This window comes from Anguilla anguilla, chromosome 10, assembly GCF_013347855.1.
Source record: "Anguilla anguilla isolate fAngAng1 chromosome 10, fAngAng1.pri, whole genome shotgun sequence".
NCBI lineage: Eukaryota > Metazoa > Chordata > Actinopteri > Anguilliformes > Anguillidae > Anguilla > Anguilla anguilla.
In genome coordinates this window covers 18,220,148-18,243,298 of record NC_049210.1, presented here as the reverse complement: position 1 = coordinate 18,243,298, position 23,151 = coordinate 18,220,148, and the positions used below count along the sequence as shown (strand labels likewise).

The 23,151-nt window shown below is 48.6% G+C and overlaps 1 protein-coding gene across 4 annotated transcripts in view; it reads left to right on the top strand.

Annotated features, from left to right (window-relative positions):
- Window positions 1–23,151, top strand: part of LOC118206651 (multivesicular body subunit 12B-like) — a 52,252-nt gene that overhangs the window by 27,344 nt on the left and 1,757 nt on the right. For all 4 annotated transcript variants that reach the window (XM_035379585.1, XM_035379586.1, XM_035379588.1 and 1 more), the window contains exons 7-9: window positions 2,848–2,942; window positions 16,679–16,734; window positions 17,282–17,341. In XM_035379585.1, the coding sequence (XP_035235476.1) occupies window positions 2,848–2,942; window positions 16,679–16,734; window positions 17,282–17,341 (211 nt within the window). The remainder of the gene's footprint in view (window positions 1–2,847; window positions 2,943–16,678; window positions 16,735–17,281; window positions 17,342–23,151) is intronic.

The window sequence follows — 23,151 nt, the reverse complement described above, 5'->3', positions numbered from 1 at the left end:
ACTCCCCCTTACCGCCGCCCCGGGGGGTAACCCGATCGAAACGTTAGGGAAGAAAGCTCTGTTGCGTCTCCCTTTCTCATAAAAAGGCTTTGCGCTACAGGTCAGTTTTGTCTACAGATCTTTATCTTTATTGTTTGTTTTTTTTTCGTTTTTTTTTTTCGCCCTCCGCTATTTAAATAGCGAAACGATTGCGGGCCGATTTCTTGGAACATCCAGGCTATCTCTCGTCAGTTTATCGGTGTTTGCGAAATGTCTCGCCGGTGGGGAGAGCCGGGTCCCTCGCTTTTTTTTTTTCCCCGCGCTCCGCGTTGGAGTCAACCTTTGCGATGGAACGGAAGTCTTCATTAAACGTGGCAATCGGTTCCACAAGATTGATGCCAACCTTTTAAAAATTCACCACTGCCCCAGATTTAACACGGCCAAATGCTGATGTAAATGAAGGGGGGGGGGGAAAGTCAGCCCTATCAAGGAAAATAAATCTGAGTTTCAGACTTCACCTCATAAATACCACAACCCGTCAGGCGGCTTGTTTTATTGATGTTGATAGAAATTATTGCATTTATTTATTTCATTAGGAATGACAGGGAGATAAGAAGAGGGGAATGCAACTAATTCAGAAACAGTACACTTTCTTTGGAAGTGCAAAAAATAAAAAATAAATAAAAAGACACCAAAAATGAGATGAAGTTATAGCAATATTTTCCTTTTTTTTTATTTAGGACTTCTGCTGAGGTGCGTGATTGCATCTGGAGCATTATACGGTCTCGGTCCCTTGCAGAACGGCGGGGTTGGTATCAGATCGTCTCCACCCCCGCCCTTCTCTCCAGAGCTTATTTCTCAGGGTTATCTGACCTGACCCCCTCCGCAGCCTCGGAGGACAGATACGTTCTCCGAATATCGAAACCCTCGCCGTTTAGGAACTTTGAGTCAAAAATATAATCAGTCTGGAAAACCGGCTCCTTCCTGCGGCAGCTTCAACTTTGCGAGCGACGCCGCTTTTCTTTCTGAATTGTTTACGTTTGGAAGATTCAGTCTGAAGATAATGGCGGGGCCAGTCTCATCTCCGGAGCGTGACTAATGCACGGTTTTGCTGCACTCCTGAAGTTGAAAAATCTCCCCTCGCCTGCGGTGGGTGTATTGATTAGTGTTGGAGATTCGCTGGGTTTAATTCACCATAGTGCAATTGATGTGTGTTGTGAGATGCAGAACAGCTGTGCTCTCTGTCTAAATCACGATTCATGAAGTACACGCAGTGTGTGCGTCTGTGTGTGTGTGTGTGCATTTTTAACAAAGCCGCACTATCAAATCAAAAAATATACTGTAACCACACGGTTTGGTAGTGGAGGATTGCCAATTGATTATGACAGTGTTCAGTTTGACCATGCATAAGGTGTTAAGGAATTATACTCAAGAGTAGAGCAGTAACGTGCAACCCACAATTTGAACCAACAACCTGCTGGTTACAACGCAGATACTCTGGCTTCTATTGTCTACGTAATCTACATAAATGGATAACTTATTAAAAAAAAAAGTTATCCATTAAAAAATAAAATAAAATGTATGCTGTACGATTTGCTGTGGATACATTAGTCGGTTTGTGTCGCTGACTTGGGAGGTGGCGGTCGCGAGCGCTAATAGCGACGCGCTGTTTGCTGGAAGACGGATGTGCTGGCTGCAGTCCGCCGCAGCCTTAGGAGGCCGACGGCGGCGGCGTGTCTGTCAGGAGCCGGGAGTCCGGGGCGGGCGGCTTAACCGTCCGTGCAGCGCCGCAGTCATTTCACAGCAACATGCGCTCCCAAGGTCGAGGAGGTGATTTGGCGAGCGCGAGCGCGATCGCGAGGAGCCTGAGGAGGAGGCGGACGCGTGGCCTTTTCGCTGAACATCGATTAACGGCGCCGATTCGACCGGGCTTCTTCAAGGGCCGGCGTCCCGCGGAATCGTAAACACCGGCGCGCCGCGCTCCGCCGCTTCCAAACGGGGGGGGGGGGGGGGGGGGCTGATGGGGCTAAGGCGGTTTCTCGGGCAGCTTCTCTGCGTTCGAAGCGGAACGCAGCTAAAAAACCTGTTTGGTTGTTTAACAGATTCTGCCTTTCTTGGAGCCAATTGACTTCAGGAGCTTTAAGTAGTTTACAGTTGCAATAAAAATGACAGAAGGTTTTTTTAAAATCTTTAAATAAAATTTTTTCCAGCATAGCGTTTTACTTGTTCATAGAGCGGATGTGTATTTTTTAAAAATGTAGAACAGGGGGGTGGAGATAGTTGCCCATTAGACAGGTGTGTGTGTGTGTGTGTGTGTGTGTGTGTGTAGCTTAAACCTTTGCATTAGTTGTGCCGATTTGTGTCATGTGAGAGGCCCTGTTCTAAACGTCACCTGATGCCCTTTGAGCTAACCAGGTGACACAGTTTCTGAACTGATAAGGATGGTACATGGTCAGGTGGGCCCAAGTGAACATTCATTAAAGGCTTGCTTAAATCCGTTCATACATCCCTGTCCTGCTAGCCCAGAGCAGCCCTGCTGTGATTATGACCTTTTTAGAGGACTGCTGCTGTGGGGTTGGGGGGTGGGGGTTGAATATTACACACTGTAGTCAGCACAGACTGCCTTTCGTTTTTATATATATTTTATCGTTTCCAAACTACCCCAGGGACATGACCTTGTGACCCAACCGAGCAACAGAGCACTGTTCTAATCACAGGCCACTGTGTCCCCTTTTGTACAGGTACACAGATACATACAGACACGCACCCACATACTGTGTATCTCTCTCTCTCTCTCTCTCTCTCTCTCTCTCTCTCCCACACACTCGCACATGAATGTGTTCATACTGATGAGTGTTTGTTTTACAGGAACATATCCATGACTCTGCCCGCCAGCTTCAGCCGAAAGAACAGCACCAGGCCCGACTTCGAGCACCAGAACTCCAACCTCTACGCCATCTCGGGTAAACCCCGCCTCCCCGGCCCGCGCGCCTGCGTTCACCGTCTTCACACCGCGACCCGTGAACCGTTCTGTTTGCGGTCGTTCAACATTAAAATGCGGTCGGGGGAACTGATGACTGCGTAACCTCCGTTAAGACAGCAGATATTCCTTTAGGTGCATAAAGACGCATCATCCATCTCACACCGACGGGAAAGAAAGGTGGATTACGGATCTATCGAGCGAAACTGGCACAGAATCCTACGGGAGATTTGCGTAGGAACCCTGAGTACATTCAGGCACTGTGGGGGATAAATCGCCTACAGCCAATCAGACAACCCCGCGTTTTACTCGTTTTTGCGTTAGCGTCCTCAGACCCCTCGTTTGGCTCCAGGCGCGTCGCGTGCGGGTGACGGTAGCGAGCAGCGCTGGGCTGCAGGCCGAGCCGCGCGGGAGGAGCAGGGGGTTTTTTTTTTTCTGGCTTGAGAGAGACACCATGTGGCGAGGACCCTGCTTGCTCAGGAGAGAGGGAGCGGGGGATGAGCGTCGCGGAGCGGCTCTCTCTCTCTCCCCTTCGCACGCCCCGTCCGCTGCACCGCTGCGTCGCAGGGACCCAAAGGCTCCAGATCTGCACAGAGAAGGATCTGAGTCCGGTTATTTCTTTTCATACTGCATGTGCTCAAATCCTTTTCCGTTTTATATTTGGTTAATGTGCTCGGTACTGATAATGGGAAATGCTTTGTACTAAGGTGTACTAGGATATATATATATATATATATATATATATGTGTGTGTGTGTGTGTGTGTGTGTTTGTTTTCTTTTTTTTCTTATTAATAGGGTATTTATTTGCCTGACACCCGCAAGGTGACATGTGCGCCGCTCCATCAATCAGTCAGAACTTAATTTGCTACGACGTGTTCTTACGATTGCCACAGAGCTCCGAAAAGTTTCTCGGAGGAATAAAAAAACGACAGAAACCCCTGCCTCCGAATTTGCATGTTATACATATTTTATCTCACATATTTTACATGTTTATGTCATCGTGCAGCCAAATAGTTTTTGAAGCGACTCGTGTGAAGTATGCTCGTCAAGGGCACAATCTATTAAATTACCTATTTATCTAAAGAGCCTCCCGTTAAATGAAGGTCTTCGGTGTTTGTGTAAGTGTGCAGTGATTTTAAGTGTGGTGTATATGAAAGGCCCAGAGCTCTGACCACAAATTTTGGCTGATGGGGGGGGGGGGGTGCTGCCCCACTTCTGATTGACAGATCCACGTAGAAATGGCACACTGCCACCAATCATCTGTTCCCTAGCAGCGGGCTGAGCAGCCTATCAGTTTAGTGGATCTGACCGGCTCCCTTCCCTGAAAGTCTACTTATCCTTTATACCTCTCCAATGACATCCATTTCTCAGGCCACAAAAGAGAGGGTAAAAGTCAATGTGCCTCTCTCTCTCTCGCCCATATCAATCAAATACCCACCCTCTCTCTCTCCATTTTACTTTCTAATTCAAATTATTTGCAAATGTTGTATTGGTGTAACGTGCAATACATATACCTGCAGTGTCGAAGCATGAACAGTCAGTGAAAAATGAGGAGTGCGGATGTCAACTATTCATGCATTGGCATACAGCATCACTAACACCAGTAATAAATAGAAGAAATGAAATAAGCAAACCAATTTTTATTTACATTATTTTCAGTGTTCATACTATTTCCATAGCCACAGCCCACCAGCATTACTAATAAGAATAATGTAATGGTAATACTAATGACAAAAACATGCTTTGTGGGTCTGTCTGTCAGGCTTCACCCACTGTCTGTCAGGCTGTGGAAGGTGCATCGTGTTGTTTGGTGTTACACGTTCCTTTTTCCCTGCAGAGAGTGGAAAATGTCTACTCCTCAGGAAGCTTTAAAATTTTTAGTTGCACCTGTGAGTTTTGCAGAAGAAAATTTTCCTGTTTTCCTTCGCACTTCTTGCGGCACAGTAGAATGTCTGGGTGTGTCTCAGCCTCTCTCTCTTTCTCTCTCTTCCCTCTTCTCTCTGTCTCAATTTCAGTTTCAGTCCTGCTCCAAACTGTCATTACATAAGACTCTGTTGCCAAAGCAAAGGTGTCAAAGGACTGGAACAAAGCAAATACGTAAAACAATGTCTGTGATTTCATCACTAAACCACGAGGGGAGGATTGCTATTAATTCAAAAACCCAGAATATTGACAAGTATTAAGACAGTAACTCAATCGCACGCTCGCACACACACACACACACAAAGACTACCATTTTCTCCTCCCCCTAATGTCTCAGAAAAATAATTGTGGCATATAGAAAATTCTTCCAATCAAGCCTAATTAGCGCTAAGTTGATCACGATAATATTCATTAATTGCTGATCACAGAGCTGATTAAATTGGACAGATATCAGACACTTTGCGCCGTTCCCATTCCTTCCCTCCCCCCCACCCCCCCAGCGACGCCGACGTTCGCCTTGTTAAAGATCAGCTCAGAGGTTGCACTTTCAAAACCCCGCGTACGTACTACGTACTACGTGGGCAGAGTCGTTTAGAAAGTAGAGCCGCCGGCCTCCCCGCCCCCCTCCCCCCCCCTCCCCGCTCGCGGCGGAAGGGAGAGGTCGCGGCAGACGGTGCAGGGGGTTGGCGGTAATTGTGCGGCGCGCGGTGCGGCGGGGCTGGCAGCTGGCCGGGTTTGAGCTGCTATAGAACCATGTGCGCTCTGTCAGGACCGAACAAGCAGCTCCTTTAGGATTGATGAATTGCCTGCTTTCTTGATTAAACCTTCCGTCACTTCCAAACAAAACAAAAACGCAACCCAAAAAAAAGAGAGAGGGGGAGAGAGAGGGAGAGGGAGAGGGAGAGGGAGAGGGAGCGAGAGGGGGAGAGAGAGGGAGAGAGAGAAAGCGAGAGAACGCGCGGGTCTGTGGAGGAACGAGCGACGCGGCGCCTGTGAGATCTGTCATCTCGCCCGCCGCGCGTACAGATGTGGCGTGCGGGCGCCGTGACATTTATTACCAGAATATTAAAAACTAATTCGCATTGATTCCGCAACCTTCATGCACTTGACAGTCTCGGCTTATATTACCTAGACGAGCTACTCTCCGGCGCTGAAACCTGTCCTTTACATTCACCTGTAACTCTTTGATCTACGGCCCATATCATCGGCGCTGATCTTTGCCGTTCGGGGACGCTCCGCTCCTGTTTACCGAGAGCTTTTTTCTAACGAAAAGCGAATAATTCTCTGAAACGCGCGGGGAACGATTTAGGAATATCTGATGGTAACGCGAGGGGGGAAAAAAAACATATTTGGAGAACGTCTCTACCGTCTGCTTGCTGCAAACATTGAATAAGACATAAAAGTTAAAGACCCGGTTTTATTGGGTCTTAAAAACATCATTTCCGTGATGTTTCCGTCCCGTTAATTGATATTTTAATTTTCATAGAAAAAGAATTTTAATGCGGGTTGTGAAAGTGAGATAAAATGGGAAGCGTGTTTTTGTGTTCCTGAGGTGATGTGGACACGGACAGAGTTAATATCGCACTGTACAGACCGCACGGTAGGTCAGAGGGGCGGGGCTTCTGTCAGTAGTCAGGGGTGATATTTACACGGACAGGTGCAGTCTCGTGGCACGCTCCCCTTCTATGAAAGATTTCCTCTGATGCCTCCATGGCATTGTGAAGAATGTTCCGGAAACCACCGCGGTAATAAAGAGAACCTGTTAAAAGTTAACGCATTAGCATATCTATCGCGTTAATCAAAAGAAGCCCGAGATTGCCTCTGATTTTACCTAATGTGGAGCTCAATTATTTTCATATCTATTAAAAGAAGTGCAATTAACAGACAAGAGAGACAGTTCATCCTTTGAAAAAGAAGAAGGGGAAAAAAAGAGGGATTCAAAATTAACTTCAGTTTGCAAAATATCACGGCAGCGCGGTGACAATGATTTTTGATTTCCCGGGACCGATATTGGGATCCTTATTAAAGTGTGTGCATCTGCTTTTAATTTGCTCCAAATAATTGGAAAATGCAATGGAGCTTTCCAATTAAACTGGCGCTTTACGCTGTTTAATAATACCCCCATAATATTATAGCTTATGAAGTGACAGGTGAGTCGGTGTATGAATAAAACATAAAGCCCTATAATAAGAGACAGGAAAACTGAGACAGTTGTTGGGGGGCTTTTAAATGCTCGATGTAATTTGCATATATTAATCTCCTCTTTTCAGCCTTATCAAGCAGTCCTCGGTATTTGAAGTTAAAATAGTGATGACAGGCAAGGGTATGCTTCATTTTTTCAAGGATTTATGACTTGTGTAATTCTGGATCTGTAATAAGCCAATATGACTGATCCTCAGAGTTCTGTGGAATTCGGTTAATTGTTCCAGATGGCGCCCACTGATTATGCAAAATTACTTTCTTTTTCTCCTCTTTTTTTCCCCCCTCCCTCAACCCCGCCATTTTTTTTTCTGATCGACTAATATAGAGAGGAGGGAAAAAAAGAAGTTTTTTTTTTTTTTTTTTTTTAAATAAAGATATTCCCAACGGATTTCCAACAAAAACTTCCATCTCGTCGTCCTGCCGTGGAGCTGCAGACACGAGACTCGGGAAATCGGGAAGTGTCTCTAATCTCAATTCCAACCCCCCATCTCCCCCCCCACCCCCCACCCCCCCCCCCCCGGAGCCTGGTCCCAGCTCCATTTGTGCAGGGGTGGCCATATTTTACAATAACACAATACCTTAAGCTGAGGGATTAGAAAACCCACCCTCCCCCGGCTAGTGACACCCAACTCCTTAGAAACTCGGAGCGCGGAGGACTGGCCACTGATTAAAAACTCAGTGACCACAATGTTTCCCCCCCCCCCCCAACCTGAATCAGTAACCCCTTAAAACTTCACCTTGATTCTCCCTAGTATCATCTAAATTGACCTTAATGAATCTTGCATGGATTTTTGATTTGGGAGGGAGGGAGGGGGGGGGGGGAGACCAGGAGAAAGGAACATTACAGATTTACAGCATTGTTTTACTTTTAGAATGTGCAAGATTTAAACCTGGCAATTTCTCAGCCGTAAAATTTTTCCAAACGTCTGAAATGGAGCCAAGGTTTCCAGGCTGGCGAAGAGCTTTGAAAGGCCACATACGGTCCCCTGTCCTAAAACTCTTCAGTGATTTACTTCTGAAGCCAGGTTATGGAACCCAGAGAGATATAGCAGTAGAAGGTCACACAGGCATTTAGTTGTACAGGAGATTCTCCAATATTAAAACTGAATATATAACACCCTTGTAATTTTTGCAGTGAATCTCCTGGTGTTGAAGCCACTTACGATGAGGTTATTGTCCATTATTATTTCCTGTGAAAAGTGATAAAAGAATGAGGGCATGCTGAAACTCCAAGTCCAATTGAACAATTCTTTTTTTAGTTCTCTTCCTGTTAGAATTCTTTGAGCTACTTCGCCGGTTTGCTTTTTAAACCAGAAAGCCGTACTGAAATGTAAAATCACGTCTTAGCTTAGCCGTCAACGTTGCACCTTTGGAGAAGAAAAAAAAAAACACACACCAAGGGCTTCCACGCCACAGTGCACTAGATAGGTTTGAAACAAGCCGGCTCCGGTCTTGGCACAAACCGGTTAGCAGCACAAAAGAAGTCGGGTGATTTTTATTTTTTATTTTTTGTGGCCATTAATTTTTGGGATTTCAGCATATCTGTGCCAGACAATGAGGCTTTTCAAAGCCCTCGCATCAGCCCCTCCCCTACCCCCCCGTATCTGTCTGGTCTAGCAGAGCAGCAGCCCGCCCCCGTGCGGGTTCGATAGGCGCGGGTCCCAGACCCTCGGAAATGGCTAATTTCCCTTTTTTCCCCCTCTGCCGTTCTACCCCAAAATAAGAGCGGTTATCCATCGTGCTCCGGGGCCTGACAGTGTCACACCAATCAGAGTCTGACAGAGACCCCCGCGACCCGCGCGTGTACGCCGGGGTTTGTTATCTCACATCTAATTAGAACTTGATAAAAATATTTCCAGATATCTCAGTCATTAAATATAGTTTAAGGAGATTTATGGTCAAATATCCCTTAAAGATCTTTTAATGGGTCTGCTCACTTGTTAAGTTTGTTATTAATGAGCCCCTAATACGTAGCGCGATTTAAAAGCACGATGAGGGCCCTGCTTGAGATGAAGTCGTTTTTGTAAAAGGGCATCTGGGGCCCTCCCAGAAGCGGGGCGATGCCATCAGGATGAGCCCTCTCGTGTCCCCGCGAGCGCGTAGCCGCGCGTCTCTGTATCCATGGTAGCGCGTAGCCGCGCGTCCCTGTATCCATGGTAGCGCGTAGCCGCGCGTCCCTGTATCCATGGTAGCGCGTAGCCGCGCGTCCGTACGCGCAGAAGAGTCGGCGTGCGCCTGAAGTTCCGCGCGTTTGGAGCGCGGTCGCCCTTCCAGTGAAAGTATCAAACGGTGTGCAGTAGTCTCATGGTTCGGTGAGGGAGGACGCACCTGCGCTGTCGATGGGCAGTGCATTTTTCTGCCCTGCCTTTGTAAGGAGGCCCTCTGATGCCCTCATAGTCATCAGTTTTAAAGATAGCCAGCCCTCTGCCCCCATTAGAATGCTGGGGTGTCTGGAAAGCAGGTTTGTCTGATGGTAACAGTCCAATTAACAGGTATTTTTCCTGTTCACTCGTGAGTGTACCTCCCTGTACCTTTCTCAAACACACACACACGCCCCCCCCCACATACACACACGCACAGGTACACACGTACACACTCACACACACATGCACACGTACACACTATCACACACACACACACACACACACGTACACACTATCACACTCACACACACACACACACGCATGCACACGTACACACTATCACACACACACACACGTACACACGTACACACTCACACACACACATGCTATCACACTCAAACACACACTTCCCACACACACACACACACACACACAGTCACGCTCAAAACACACACTCACATACCTGAAAGCACTCCGAAGCTCACACACACACACGCTCGCAGACACACACGCTCTCACACACACACACACACACACACACACACACACACACACACACACGCCCGCGCGTAACATTCGGCGGCGCGTCTGAACCCGCCTTAACGAACTAATAACCGGCGGCGGTGTCACCGGGAGAGTAATGGCGCGCTGATTAGCATAATTAATGACGAGCGGCGGCGCGGCATTGGCGGACGGGTGTAAGGGGGGGATGATGAATGAGTCGGAGGCCGGGTTAGCGGCTGCCAAGGAGGGCCCTCTCTGGCTGTCATCCCTCGCGCTCCAGCCCTGGCACGCTCCATTATTCACCGCGTGAGGTGCCACTTCGCATCGCCCGCCGCCGCGAACACGGGAGGACTTAATAACACCCGCCGCCACCGCCGCCGCCACGCCCACCGGCCGCAGGGCGAGGGGACCGCGGCGCGGCCTCGGGGGCTGGGGGGGGGGGGCTGCCGGGCGTCGCCTGGACTCGTTTAGCTTCCCTTCGACGGGTTAGAGTCCAGTTTCGCCGGCGTCTCTGTGGGGGCTGGCGGTATAGGGCTTTGCCCCCCCCCCCCCCCCCCCCTGCCTCTCGCTCATTCTTGAGAGGTGTTTAGTTTGCGTTCGCGGGTCACGGGGCTCTTTTCTTTCTTTTATCCTTTTATCCCCCCATCCCCCCCCCCCGCCACCTTCGCTCGCCGCGTCATCTCTGGTTGCCGCGTCCCCCAGAACCGCTAATTAAGAGGGGATTTGTGTAATTGCACCGTCTGTTGCGCCCCATCCGGCGCCCGCAAACTCACTGTCAGTCCTCTGCCAGCGCCTCTGCCGCCGTCCGGAGAGGGCCGCTCTATTTATACGCCGAGCCGGCGCCGCCGCCGGGCCGCCGAGCGCGCGGAAACGGACGAAAACTAGCGCCGCCGCGTCCACGGAAAGGGTCGCGTCGTCCATTTTGCAACTTTAACCTTTCCCGGACTCCGCCCCTCTGTGACACGTTTCCTTTATTCAGACACCCCCGACTTCAACCTTGTGTCCGCTCGTTTAAGATCCCGTCCAAGCCGGTTTGTGCGTGTAGCGCTGTAAATCACACAGTCCCTAAAGCCTCTGGGGCACCTCAGTCAAAAGGCGTGTCTTACGTCAATCTGCGGTGCGTTGGGAATTTTTTTAGTAAGTTCGGTTGTCAGGATTCCCGAAGGCCTGGTTGTTTTTGGAGTGGCGGGAGGGGAGAGAGCTCAGCGCCGGGGCGACCGACGGAGTCGCCGCCCGCGTTCCCGTTGCCCCCCGGCCCGCCGTCGGGCGCTCCTCGCTCATCCCACTTTCCGGAAGATGGATAAGGCCGGAGCCCGGCTGGGATGGCCTCCTGGCTTCCCACCCGCAGCCAGATTTTCGGGGGGACAGATTTTCTCGCGGCGCAGATGGAATTACGCCTCCCCGCGCCCGCTAAGCGCTCGCTCCCTCTCTCTCCCCTCCTCCGCTAACACCGCGAGCCCGTTTAGCGCCGCCGCCGCCGCCGCGGTCCCCGGCGAGCCGCTCTAATCTTTCGGCACAAACGCCTGGCCGCGGTCACCGCCGCACCGGCTTCGCGCGCCGTCCAAGCCACCAGGAGGCGGCTGTGTCCGCCGTTTCCCCCCCCCCCCCCCCCCCCCCCCACCCCAATGGACAGATAGATAGATTGCAGTTACTTCATCTTGGACCGTGACACCATTTTGTGTGGCTCGGTTACGTCACCTCTTTCCGCAGGTTTCGATTTGAATGGAGAAGTTGAAAGTGTCCGTTAGGTGACTAATAGCTTTGTATTGATAAGTCAATACAATGGGTTTGGGATTAGCAAGTCGGGGTTTCACTGTGCACACACACACACACACACGCACACACGCACACGGAACACTTTCAAAACAAAGGCAATATTTCCACCTCCAGTCATAAATCTGAGCTGGATCGCAGTTGCTGTTTTTTATGCAGAGAGGGAAAACAACGTCAATACAATTGATCCATTCAGACATTATCTTTTCTTCTTCAGTTATCTTTTTCATTAAATCGCTAAAAGTAACCCTTTTTTCGTTTTTTTTTTTTTTTTTTAAACTTAAAATGATTTTTTTTTTTTCTTCCCTCAGCCATGGTTCCCAGTTGGATAGATTTATAAAGAGAAAAAAGAGAAGATGAAAGGGCGGGGAAAAAAAAAGAAAAGGATGGAATCTGCCGAGCCGCAGCCATTAAAACACTCTGAAAATAGCAACGCGCCATCATCTGTTCTCATAGCACGGGTCAGGGGCTCTGACACCTCCAAAATTCCTCCTGTCAGGGCGGGGGGCCATTTTTATTCTCTCTCATTAGGCAATTTGACTAATGACTGGCTGCGGCTGCTCAGCCAGCGCGGGGGCCCCGGCGGCCCGCGCCATCCCGCCATCCCGCCATCCCGCGGCAGCCCGCGCCGACCGCCTTTTTTTTCCGCCGGAACGGCACAGATGGCGAGCCCGGGCGACAAAATAAACTCCAATATGTCTGGGAGACGCCGTCGGGGCCGCCCGCCATTTTTCACGCCGTCGTCGATCGGGAGAGCGAGCGAGCGAGCGAGCGGGGGCGGCCGGCCGACCGAGAGCGCTCCTCCTCCTCCGCCGCCTCCTCGCCGAGAAAAGCCTTTCGTTAGCCCCGCCCCCACCTCAGGAAACCTCCGCCCGCGTCGGGCGCCTCATTAACGTGGCGGGAAACGCGGAACCAGGGTCAGAATTATTAGTTTCGGGGCACCGCTTCCCGCATATTAATTATTATTTTATTATATTTCTGGCCTATGCCCTCCCACCTCAGGTTGTGGTCTTATTAAGGGTGAGATGACACTAGCATGGGCGGAGCTTGGGTGTCGCTGGGGGGGGGGGAGAAGGGGGCGGGGCCACGAGGCAGAGTAATTAATTGCTATTGGGTGAGGGTGTGGGAAGTTGAAAATCCAGTCCGTGACGGACCGTTCTGGTCGGCGAGAGAGGATGAGATCCAGTTTCGGGCTCTGCCTGCAGTCGCCTGTACGCCAGCTAGCATAGCCGCGTGTAACACGCGTGACATCCCAGCTAATGTCATCACCCCGTGTCCGCATGCTTAGCCCAAACCCTCATTACCCGCGCCGCGAACGGAGAGCCACAGCTTGAAGCGAGGCTATTACCGTGAAGTATGATGACCTGGATTGTCCAGGTGGTCAGCCCGGTTACACCTGTACTTTTTTTCTTTTTTGTCACATTAGCGAAAATGGAACAAAAAAGATTTCTTAAAATATCTTTTTAATTATTTTAAAATACTTTACATACTTTTTATAGTAAGTTGTAGTGTGGTGTTTTGCAGTACAGTTTTTGGGGTCAGTCTCAGTCCATATTAACAGTGTAATTCTGTCTGTGTGTGTGTGTGTGTGTGTGTGAATGTCAATGAGCGAGTGGATAAATCCGTGTGAGTTCTTTGAGTATATAAATAAGTGAGTGAGTGTGTGTGCCCATGTGTGTGTCTTTGTGTGTGTGTAAATGTCAATGAGCGAGTGGATAAATCCGTGTGAGTTCCTTGAGTATATGAATGAGTAAGTAAGTGTGTGTGCCCGTGCGTGTGTGTGTGTGTGTGTGTGTGTGAGCGTGTGCACGCACTGAGCCGCGGTGTGGAGCTCCTCAGCGACAGTGTGTCCAACAATAGACGAGTGAGGGATTAGCGCGCGGCGCTGCGTTCCAGCTAGCCCTCCCAGCCCTGGAACAGCCATTCGTCTACACCCGGGGGCTAAAGATGACAATGCGCGCATTTTTCATCCCGCCTGACGTCGCCATTAATAAGGAAATGATCCACGCCGCCGCCGCTGACTCCGTTCTTTACCCCTCCATCATTCAGAAGCAGGCTTCAGGCCCGCGGACACCTCATGCTAACACTGAGCTAGCGCTGCGGTCCTTACCGCTGTCATTTCATACTTTCGTCGAGCTTTGCGGTCCATTTCCGGTAAAAGCGGTTTTTGCGGTCGTGGAGAAAGCCGTTCGTTGGCGACGCGATTAATGGCGCTCGTTGTCAGGGTGTGGTGGCGGGAGGGGTGGGAGGGTTGGGTCGCCATCAGTCAGTCTGTCTCAACAAGTGTTTCAGTTCTAAAATTAGACAATCTTACTTTCTTAAGTACAAAATCTTAAGTACAAAATATTAGCTTGTTTTAAGTTTCTTTTTACATGCCAAGTGGAATTGTCTTATCCCATTGGGAAACCTTGAAATAGGACAAAATGTCTCCCCTCATTTGCAGTACTTTTGTCTTCTTTAGCATAAAAGCAATAGAAATGTGATTTTAAGTTTAAGACAAATACTTGTGTTCGCAGTGTTCATTGTAATTAAAGTTTACAGTGGCCACAACACGACCGCTGCCTGGCACGGCGTTCCTCTCCCGGACGCAGCCGCTCCCCGGCCCGCCTCTTCCCTGGCCGGGCGCTCTTTCCCGCTTTCCGCACTGTCAGAAGGAGGCTGGAGCCGGGTCTGATTTAGAGCGTAATCCTTGAACAATGAGGAGGGTGGCCTAGCCTTCAACCGCCGGCTCATCTGTCCGTCACCCGGAGATCTGTCAAAGCTCCCCGCGCCGCGGCGGATCCTCCGCCGGCGAGTATCGATTCGGGCGCACGTCTTCGCCGTCGCCCCCCCTCCCGCCCCTCCCGCCCCCGCGTACCTCGCCGCCTTCCCGCTGACACCTTAACGCGTGTTTATTCTCTCGCTTTTACGGGCCTGAACAAGCCTTTGTGGCCGCCCGGGCGCCGTGCTAGACGGCCTTCCTGTTCGCGGCGGCGCTAACCGGTCTTCCCCTGTTAGGCTGATGTGCGTACGACCGGGCCCGGAGTCTCCAGACTGGCTTTTAGATGGTGAGAAGGGATAGAGGGGATTCTCAGGGGTGAAGGCGTAGATGGGCGGGGCCTCCCGCGCTTTAGCGACCGCTGGTTCGCGGCGAGGTTGATTGCCGCCGTTGTTTTAGCTCATCCGTCCGCTTTCTCAAGCCGCAGATTGGAGAGGGGGTAAAACGAGATCATCAGCATCTCTCCCTCTCTCTCTCTCTCGCTGTTTTTCCCGCTTTCTCTCTCTCTCTGTCTGTCTGTGCAAGCTGTGCGGTAATTTCACCAGGGGATGGAGGGGTAAACTAGAATCTCTTTTACAGAAGACTTATCACAATGTATTTTGCACAGGGGCGCTTATCATTATAAGACATTCTTGCCTTCTCCCATCGGCTCTTAAGAAGCGTGGGTTTTTTTAGAATGTTTTTTTCAGAAGTGTTCTAGAACTCCATTGCTTTCAGTTACCAGCAGCGATTGTGACATCACCATTAGAATGTTCAGTTGCGAACATTCTAATCGCATATTTGTGATCCTACGCCCTGATGGCAGAATAAAGACGAGGCGCTATTCACGTCTGACCCCAGCCCGTAGCGCCGCGGAAACCGAGCGCCGCTCGTGACAGCTCCTCCGCGTTAGTCGCTCCCGCGGCTGCGTTTAGCGCCGGATCCAAGGTTTCCGGGGTCCGCTGAAACCTTCCCCGTTGCATTGTTGACTTCCCCGTTTCCCTTTGCCAGGCGGCTGATGGATCGTGGGTAAAAAGGACACCGGCGCAAGCAACGTCGGGATCTTGACGTTCGCGGGCCCCGCCGAGGTGCGAGGCGACGCGGCGGTTAATCCCGGGGTATCGGAAACGCGTCCGACGCCCCCCCCCCCCCCCCCCCCCCCCTCGCCCCCCCCCCCCCCCCCCCCCCCCCGGGCCCCCGTGAGCAGGGTCCATTGTTCTCCCCATCACCCTTCGTTAATTTAGTTTTTAATGTATTTTATAAACAAAGGGCCGTGCTCGCGCCTGACAGCCGGGCGCCCCCGGTCCCCCCCGGTCCCCCCCCCCCCGGGCCCCGCGCGGGCCCCGCTCAGTTTGGGGGGTTACGCCATTAATAACCCACCAGCGCCCATCACACCATTTTTAACCATGATCATTATGATAAAGGGCATGCACTTAATTACAGGGCTGCTTAATTATAGCTCTGTTGAAGCTCGTTTGTTTGGGAGAATGCTAATTATACCACCGCGCTCTTGGCAAGGCCTCATTTCAATCCACTTTTTTTGCCCGCCGAACAGAGTGGCTTATTTTCATGCAAATTGATATCCGGTGAATGTTTTGTCTCCAGTCCTCTCCCCTTCTTTGTGTCTGTAAGTGTGTCTTTGTTTTGGAGTTGAACGCCTTACTGACAAGACGGAATCTGGAATAATCAAGAGTAATTAACATGGGGAAGGGTGGGAATGGGAGGGGGGGGGGGGGGGGGGGAGGGAGCAGCACTCAAATAGTTTTTTGAAAAAAAAAAAAGGCTTTCATCCTGCTTTTTTTGTGTAGAAGTGCTTCTGTGTGTATGCGTGTGTGTGTGTGTGTGAGCGGGTGTATGCGCTCGTATGCGTGTGTTTATGCCTGTGTTTGTGTGTGTACGTGTGCATGTGTGCATGCATGTGTGTGCACATGTGTATGTGTGGGGGTTGGAGGGGGAGTGGGGGGGGGGGCTCTGGTTTTGGCTGTTCCGCCATTGGAGTCGGTTATTTTCAGCAATATTAAAAAGGGGATATCCAGTCTCTGAGTGCAGAATATGAAGCGATAGGTGGAATGACAGGTTTACTTGTGGGGGTAAAATAATAAACGCGATGCTCTGCTCGGCTGCCGCCTGAAAGCGTTAGCGTGACCCTCGCTAATTCCAGCCTGCCTTTTCTCTCATGTCTCTCTTTTTTATATTCTTTTTTTTTTTTTTTCCAGCCATGGACGGAGTGCCGTTCACCATCTCCGAGAAATTTGCCTGGGCGTCCGCCAACGTGAGTGTTCCCCCGGCGACCGTTTCCACGGAAAACTTTGGGAAATGCGAGGCCGGCTCATTCTCCCTCAGTTAGGGGTGCCCCCGCTGCCTCTCTCCCTAAAACAGTTCAGCTTGCAGTGCCTGGGCGTGTCTGCGTTCTCCTCCTCTTTCTCTGCATGCTCAATGGAGGACAGTAGTGTAAATTTGGAATGGGCTTTTTTGTGTGTTCGAGACAAGTTAATGAAGTGCTGCTCGCTAATGGCGGAGAGGTCTCCTCTGGCGGGTCTGCCACTCCCGAGCGAGGCATTAGTTTGAGGGCGCCCCGGGGGCCCCCACCTCTGCCCGTGCGCCCCCCCCCTCCCCCCCCCCGCGCGTGCTGGCAGCCGTGACGGACGCGGGCGTGGCCCGTCGCCGTGGCCCCTGTCCGCACGGACACAGGGACAGGAGATTAAGGATTTCCGGAACGTTCTCTCAGCCGTGCGTCTAACCACCCCGTGCTCTCTTTTTTTTTCTTTTGTCTCCCCCCACCCGCCCCGCCCCTCGCCCCTCGCCCCTTTTCATTCCAGATGGACCAAGTGGATTTAATGGGCATCACGATCAAGTCGCTGGCGGAGATCGAGAAGGAAGTGAGTATGGGCGAGGCCGCGCTCGATGGCAACGCTTGTCTGCTCTTAAAAAGAAAATTCAAAAATGGGGAGCAAATTCTTCTTTTTGGGGGGGGGTGGGGGTATCGTAATTAAGCGGGGGTGATGCGGGAGGGCGGGCTGGGCTCCACTAAGCCCATATTGAATTGAGCCTGAGTCGGGCCTGCAAAAGGCCTCTGTCAACCAGAACGCATTCACGTCCATCCCACAAAGGACCCTTGTTTCGTCTTAAAGGGGGACGGGGGTGGGTTAATTTCCTGTCTCTCTCTTTTTTTCTTGTCTGTCGCAGTTACGGTAAGGGGTCCGAACCTCTCCCCGAAAATGGCTTATCGACCTAATCAAACGATTCAGAATTATCCCAATCAGTGGAACCCCCCAACATCATCCGGGAGAGAAAGATTACATGCGTCTTTGTTAGTGTAAATGAACGTCATATCCGAACAAGGCTTTCATCAGCCGCTCGGCTAAGAAGTACTATTTTCAGGAATGTGACATCACAGGAGCATGAAATCTCGATTTAAGTCATGTATGTTCTTTTGTGAAGGACTTATTTTCCTTTTCAGTCTTGCACGTGTGATGTGCGTGTATTTTTTTGTATTTGGCTATTTATATTCTAGAAATGTAATATTTATCTGACCCAGTGAGGCCTGGGCGGCCGTTAAAAAGCCTGAACCAACAGTACATTTCTGCTGCAGCTGCAGACCTCGTGTGAATTCACTGTAAAGCAAGCCTAGCGCCCGCGCTCCTGAAACCCTGAGCCAGAATAAGGCCGTTACTACTGTCCCTCTGAAGCCCTTACTCCGTATGTATGCAAAAGAGAATATTCTTCAGCGAGAACCCCATTCAGATTGTAGAACGGGCCGTTACGCATGCCGTGCCAGGTGTTTACATTCCACAGCTGAGCGACAGCTTCTGGAACATTCCGAGGTCTGCACTTACCCTGCTCTCCTCGCTGCCAAACTCGGAGAGGTGGCGCAGGGGGTGAGCTGCGTTCTTCTGAATGCCGAAAGCAGTGACAACCAGTGAGCCGCCGTGTGCGCGTCTGAGCTGTGACACCCCGCGGAGACGCAAAGCACCGTTGGTCCGAGGCAGTCTGCTTGCTCTTCAGCTGTCTGAGTTAGGTCTGAATGTGGCAAGTCAACCGGTACGCATTTCCACTGGAAAACTGTACACACCATGCCGTGAAAAATGTACCGTATATTAAACAAAATAAAAATCCATTATGAGTTATATTTACGTATTTTAATTGGCACACGTTTGAAAAAAATGTAACGCCACAAAAATGCAACAAAAGATATAAACCGGGCAAAGTGTGGAAAGTACGGTGTGTGTAACAGTCAGAGCCGTGTGTACACATTTTGAGATAACTGGGGAAATAAACGAGGCCGTGCGGTGGGAAGTATTGGGCTGTATAAAAGCCAAGCGACCAGACGAGATCGGAATCGAAATCTCAAAATCCACACACAAGAAGCACTGTGATTTAGGAAGGAGCGTAAAAGGCTTTGGGGTGGGGATGGTTACAGCAGTCTTCCCAAAGCTGGGCAAACTAGTGACAGTACCCGCCTGACAATAACAGTGAAATTTGTCTAACTATATGAGAGTCATGCTTAACTGAAGTCCCTTAGTCTGTTCAGTGATGATGGAGATTTATAGTGAAGTGTTACTGAACCTTTTGGTCCCTTTTGCATATCTATTGGGTGTACCATTTATTTAGTGGTAAAATTGAAATGAAAAGAAATGTGACTTTTTTTTTTTAAGAAAATGGCATGTTTTAAATGTTCTGATATTGTCTTTGTTGTCTGTTGTTGCTTACCAGCAGGCATAGTAATGACTTAATTAATATAATTTTTTATTTTATTATTTTATTTATTTTTGTAATTTGTGGAGACATCATTTCGAGTAGATAAGTTTTACAGTTCTCAAATACAACTCGTCAGTGTTTCTCCTCTCTGCGTCTTTTCGTCAATGGATTATAGTTTATATTGATCTTGAATGCAAAACTGCCTGTATGAAACTTGAGTTGCCTCACAGGCAACACTACTTCCCACACTGCCCTGTTTTTATTTTTTTATTTTTTGGTACATTCTGGCTGTATGTCTTCTTACTCGGACGTAAACATGCGGATTAATGGAAGATGGCGTGTGGAAGACCCCTGTCTCATTAGCGTTGTAGGTTTGCATCGCAACTGTCGCGTGTGACAGGACATTGGAAGTGAACAGGTGCGGCTGAGTTTGAGATACTTTGCACAACAAACGCTCAAGCGTCAAACGCTGTGTCTTTCTGACATCGCGGCTGAAGTTGCTGTCACATTGTATTTAAAGACTTGGAAAACCTTTTTTTGATCACTTGAATTGCGCTGTACGGCACGGGCCGTCGTCGACGTTGGAATGCAATGCAGTTAATCCGTAAGTGTACCGTATTGGTCGAATGACGAGGCCAGAATTGCGGCCCCTTCCCCAGCAATACATTTTTCGCATAAGACCGTGATTAGCAGCAGGACGTACCGCGGGCCGCAGAGGGGCGCGCGGAATCATTAATTACAGCTCTGCCGTAAATGATGAAGTAAATGCTAGATACAGTAATGCGCGAGATTTAGTGAACTGGACGACAGCAGAAGATTAATGCGGTGGCCTCGCGGATGGGGATGAAGTCACAGCACCGTTTGATAATTAGTTTGCCTGTGGAAACATGCAAAAAAAAAAAATTGTTATCTTGCAGGATCTTTCTTATTATGTACCTTCCCGCTATTTTTACTCTAGTAGCCTGTGAAAAGGTAGTGGATGATATTTGTAATTTTTCATTTGTATTTTCGGATTGAAGAAAAAAATAATTCCCACAGGAGTGCATTGAGGCACTGCAGTTGTTTGTCTCCATATTATTTAAGTCAGCTAATCAGGATGTAGCCAAAGGACAGCCTTTTAATCATGTTTGCCATTTCTTTGTTTTAATATAAAATAACAACAAATTGGCTTTGATCTGTACTTAATAGCATTCAGTTTGGCAGCAATTCTGCTGTAAAGGCTGTGGAGAAATACATTTTTGCACTTACAAAGGTTCTCCATTTTAGTTATTTTTGTGTCTCAACCACTATAAAATTTTACTAAACCTGGTGGTGTAAACTTATGCCTTTTTGGAATTGTTTTTAAATTTGACAATTTCTCATTTGTAATTAATTAATTGCATTTATTAACAATTGTTTAAATAATAATTTTTTTTTTTTTTAAACATTTTTAACAATATTTTGTGTACCTGTCAGAGTCTGACGATGCTTTGTTCTCCTCAATGTGTGGTCAGATGTAGCTGAAGTGCAGAAGTTTTTCCTCCCTCAGTGAGGGGGGTGACTCTTGTCCAGTAGAGGTCAGTGTTAATCTGCAGAGGAGTCCTTTCCCTGCTGAAGGAGCAGGAGCTTGAAGCACATGGTAATTGACAGATTTTTAATTCTATTAAAAACACATTCATTAAGGGAATGCATTTTGTGGCATTAAACATATGCATATGTAATTGGGGAAAACTGTGCTGTAATCACATACAGTGTTGTAGATAAGAGCATTTCCTAACAGGCATCACTTAAGCTTTTTTTTTCTTAGAAGATGTTGGTTCCAGCAATTAGGCATTCTTTTCATTTCCCAAATGACTCGAGAAACTTGTGGAGATTATAATTGCTTTTAGCCACGCATATCTAATTTGTGTCTTTTTAAGTGTTAATTAGTAAGCGATTTGAGCTGACGTCTTTATGTAGTTCGCACCGCTGAAAAATGTTGTTGTTGGCGGCTGGCTAATGGTTTGTGTGTGCGTGTGTGCATGTGTGTGCGTGCGTGTGTGTGCACGTGCATATGTGCATGCGTGCACTACGCTCTTGAGTGTGTATGTGTGTGCGTTTGTGTATGCGCGCGTGCGTGTGTGTGTTAGGGAGATTCAAATAGAGGTGGAATTAATGAAGACAACATGTCACATATTTTTTTCCCCCCACCGAGCGAGAGGAGACAGGAAATGAAGTCCTGCTCATCCTGGAACCGGCCGCTCGCGCTCTCAGGTGTCACTGTCCTGTCAGCTGGCGTGTAAAACTGGCAGACAGTGATACATGCTCTCCCTGATAACACCCCATTCCCCCCAATCCATCATTCCCCCACACTTATTCCGTTATTTAATTTTTTTTTTTTTCCACTTGCCCATCGCCCAGACAGACTTTTATTATAACTAACCGGCTGGTGGCATGTGACACGTTTGTGTAACTTGCTGCTCCCTTCAGGTAGATGAGAGAAGGTGTGTACACAGAGGAGGGAGGGAGAGATTTCCCTATTTCTGCACAAGAATCATCGGCGATGGCCAACCGGATTTGGGATTTTTTGTGATCTTGCAGCATCACCTAGTGGTCATGTTGCGTATTGCGGGATTCGATCGGGTTTGTGCAAGTGCGGTTGTGACATAGTTCAAGAGGAGTATACTTAAATGGTGGGCCGTTTTTTGCTTATGTTGCATCTCAGGAATATGTCAGGGTTGGAATCGGATGACAAATGAACTAGAAAAAATGGATATAAATAAATGTGGTTGCTGCATCCATTTATTTGTTTTTTTCCCCAGAAGTAGCCTAGTTTTCTTTTTTCCTCAACCCTCAAACCACTTGTACTAGAAATATATGTTTTAAAGAGAAAGGTGGCATGCACACACATGAAAAAATATTACAGGTGCCAGGAGCATGAAGTTAACCAATGAGAAACAAGAGATATTCACACACTGTATTGGATGCTCCCAAACAAGTTTAATGGTGAATTTTTTTTTGATCTGCAAAGGTATTGTATAGTTGTATAGCATATAACAAAATATTGTTTGCACTTTGGGTGCATTTAATGGATTCTCCACATTTGTGTTTTTTTTAAAAACCATCTTCTGTAGCACTATTGTAAATTGGATGCTGCACGATATGACCTTTCACCTAGTTGAAATTTCGCATTGATTTAATTCTCAGTTAATTTGAAATAGCTATTTTGGATCTGCTTGTTCTCCATGTGTTGAATGACTTTGTTTTCTGTCATTTTAGTTTAGGTCGAATGTTTGACTGAACCAATTGCATGCAAATGGAACACCGCAACTGGAAAAAATCTCAGCGTTAAAACTTGTTGCAGGCCCTTGTTTTTTTAAATTATATTTATGAAAGCCACAAAATATGTCACACTGCAGGTTCTTAAGTTTGTTTTTCTGTTAAATTGTTGGTATGCCTCAGTAAGATGCAGAAGCCTCTCTCTGTTGTTCTTTTGTTGGTCAGGGAGACAGTTGAAACACAGATGTCGGAAAGGCTTTCAGAAAGTTGCGGTTGTTTTTTTAATGGGAACGGATTGTTCCGGATCAGACTGCAGATGGCAAGCTCCATTTGTGTGTTTGGTGTTTCGCACATGCTTTACTGTTCATTGCTGACGTGCATGTCCACCAGGGGGCAGTGTTTACTTACAGTAAACACCCCCTCCTCAACCTGGAGTGACCTCACCCCTCAGGGGCACATTGTTTTGCCCTCAGGTGTATACAAATGAGATCGTCCCCTGCTGTGAGTGATGTACTGTAATTATTCTCTAACCAAAGGGCCAAAATAGATTTTCATCAGATCTTGTGAAGTAGCACGATGTCCTAGTAGTAATTTATGCGTTGAGCTTTGCTTACAGTTTTCATTGTAGTGGAAGGTACCCACCTGTTTTGTTTCATATGTGAAAGAGAATGCGCTTGTGTAATGTATTGTTCTCTCTCTCTTTCTCTCTCTCTCTCTTTCTATCTCACCCTCACTCACCCCCTCTCTCTCTCTC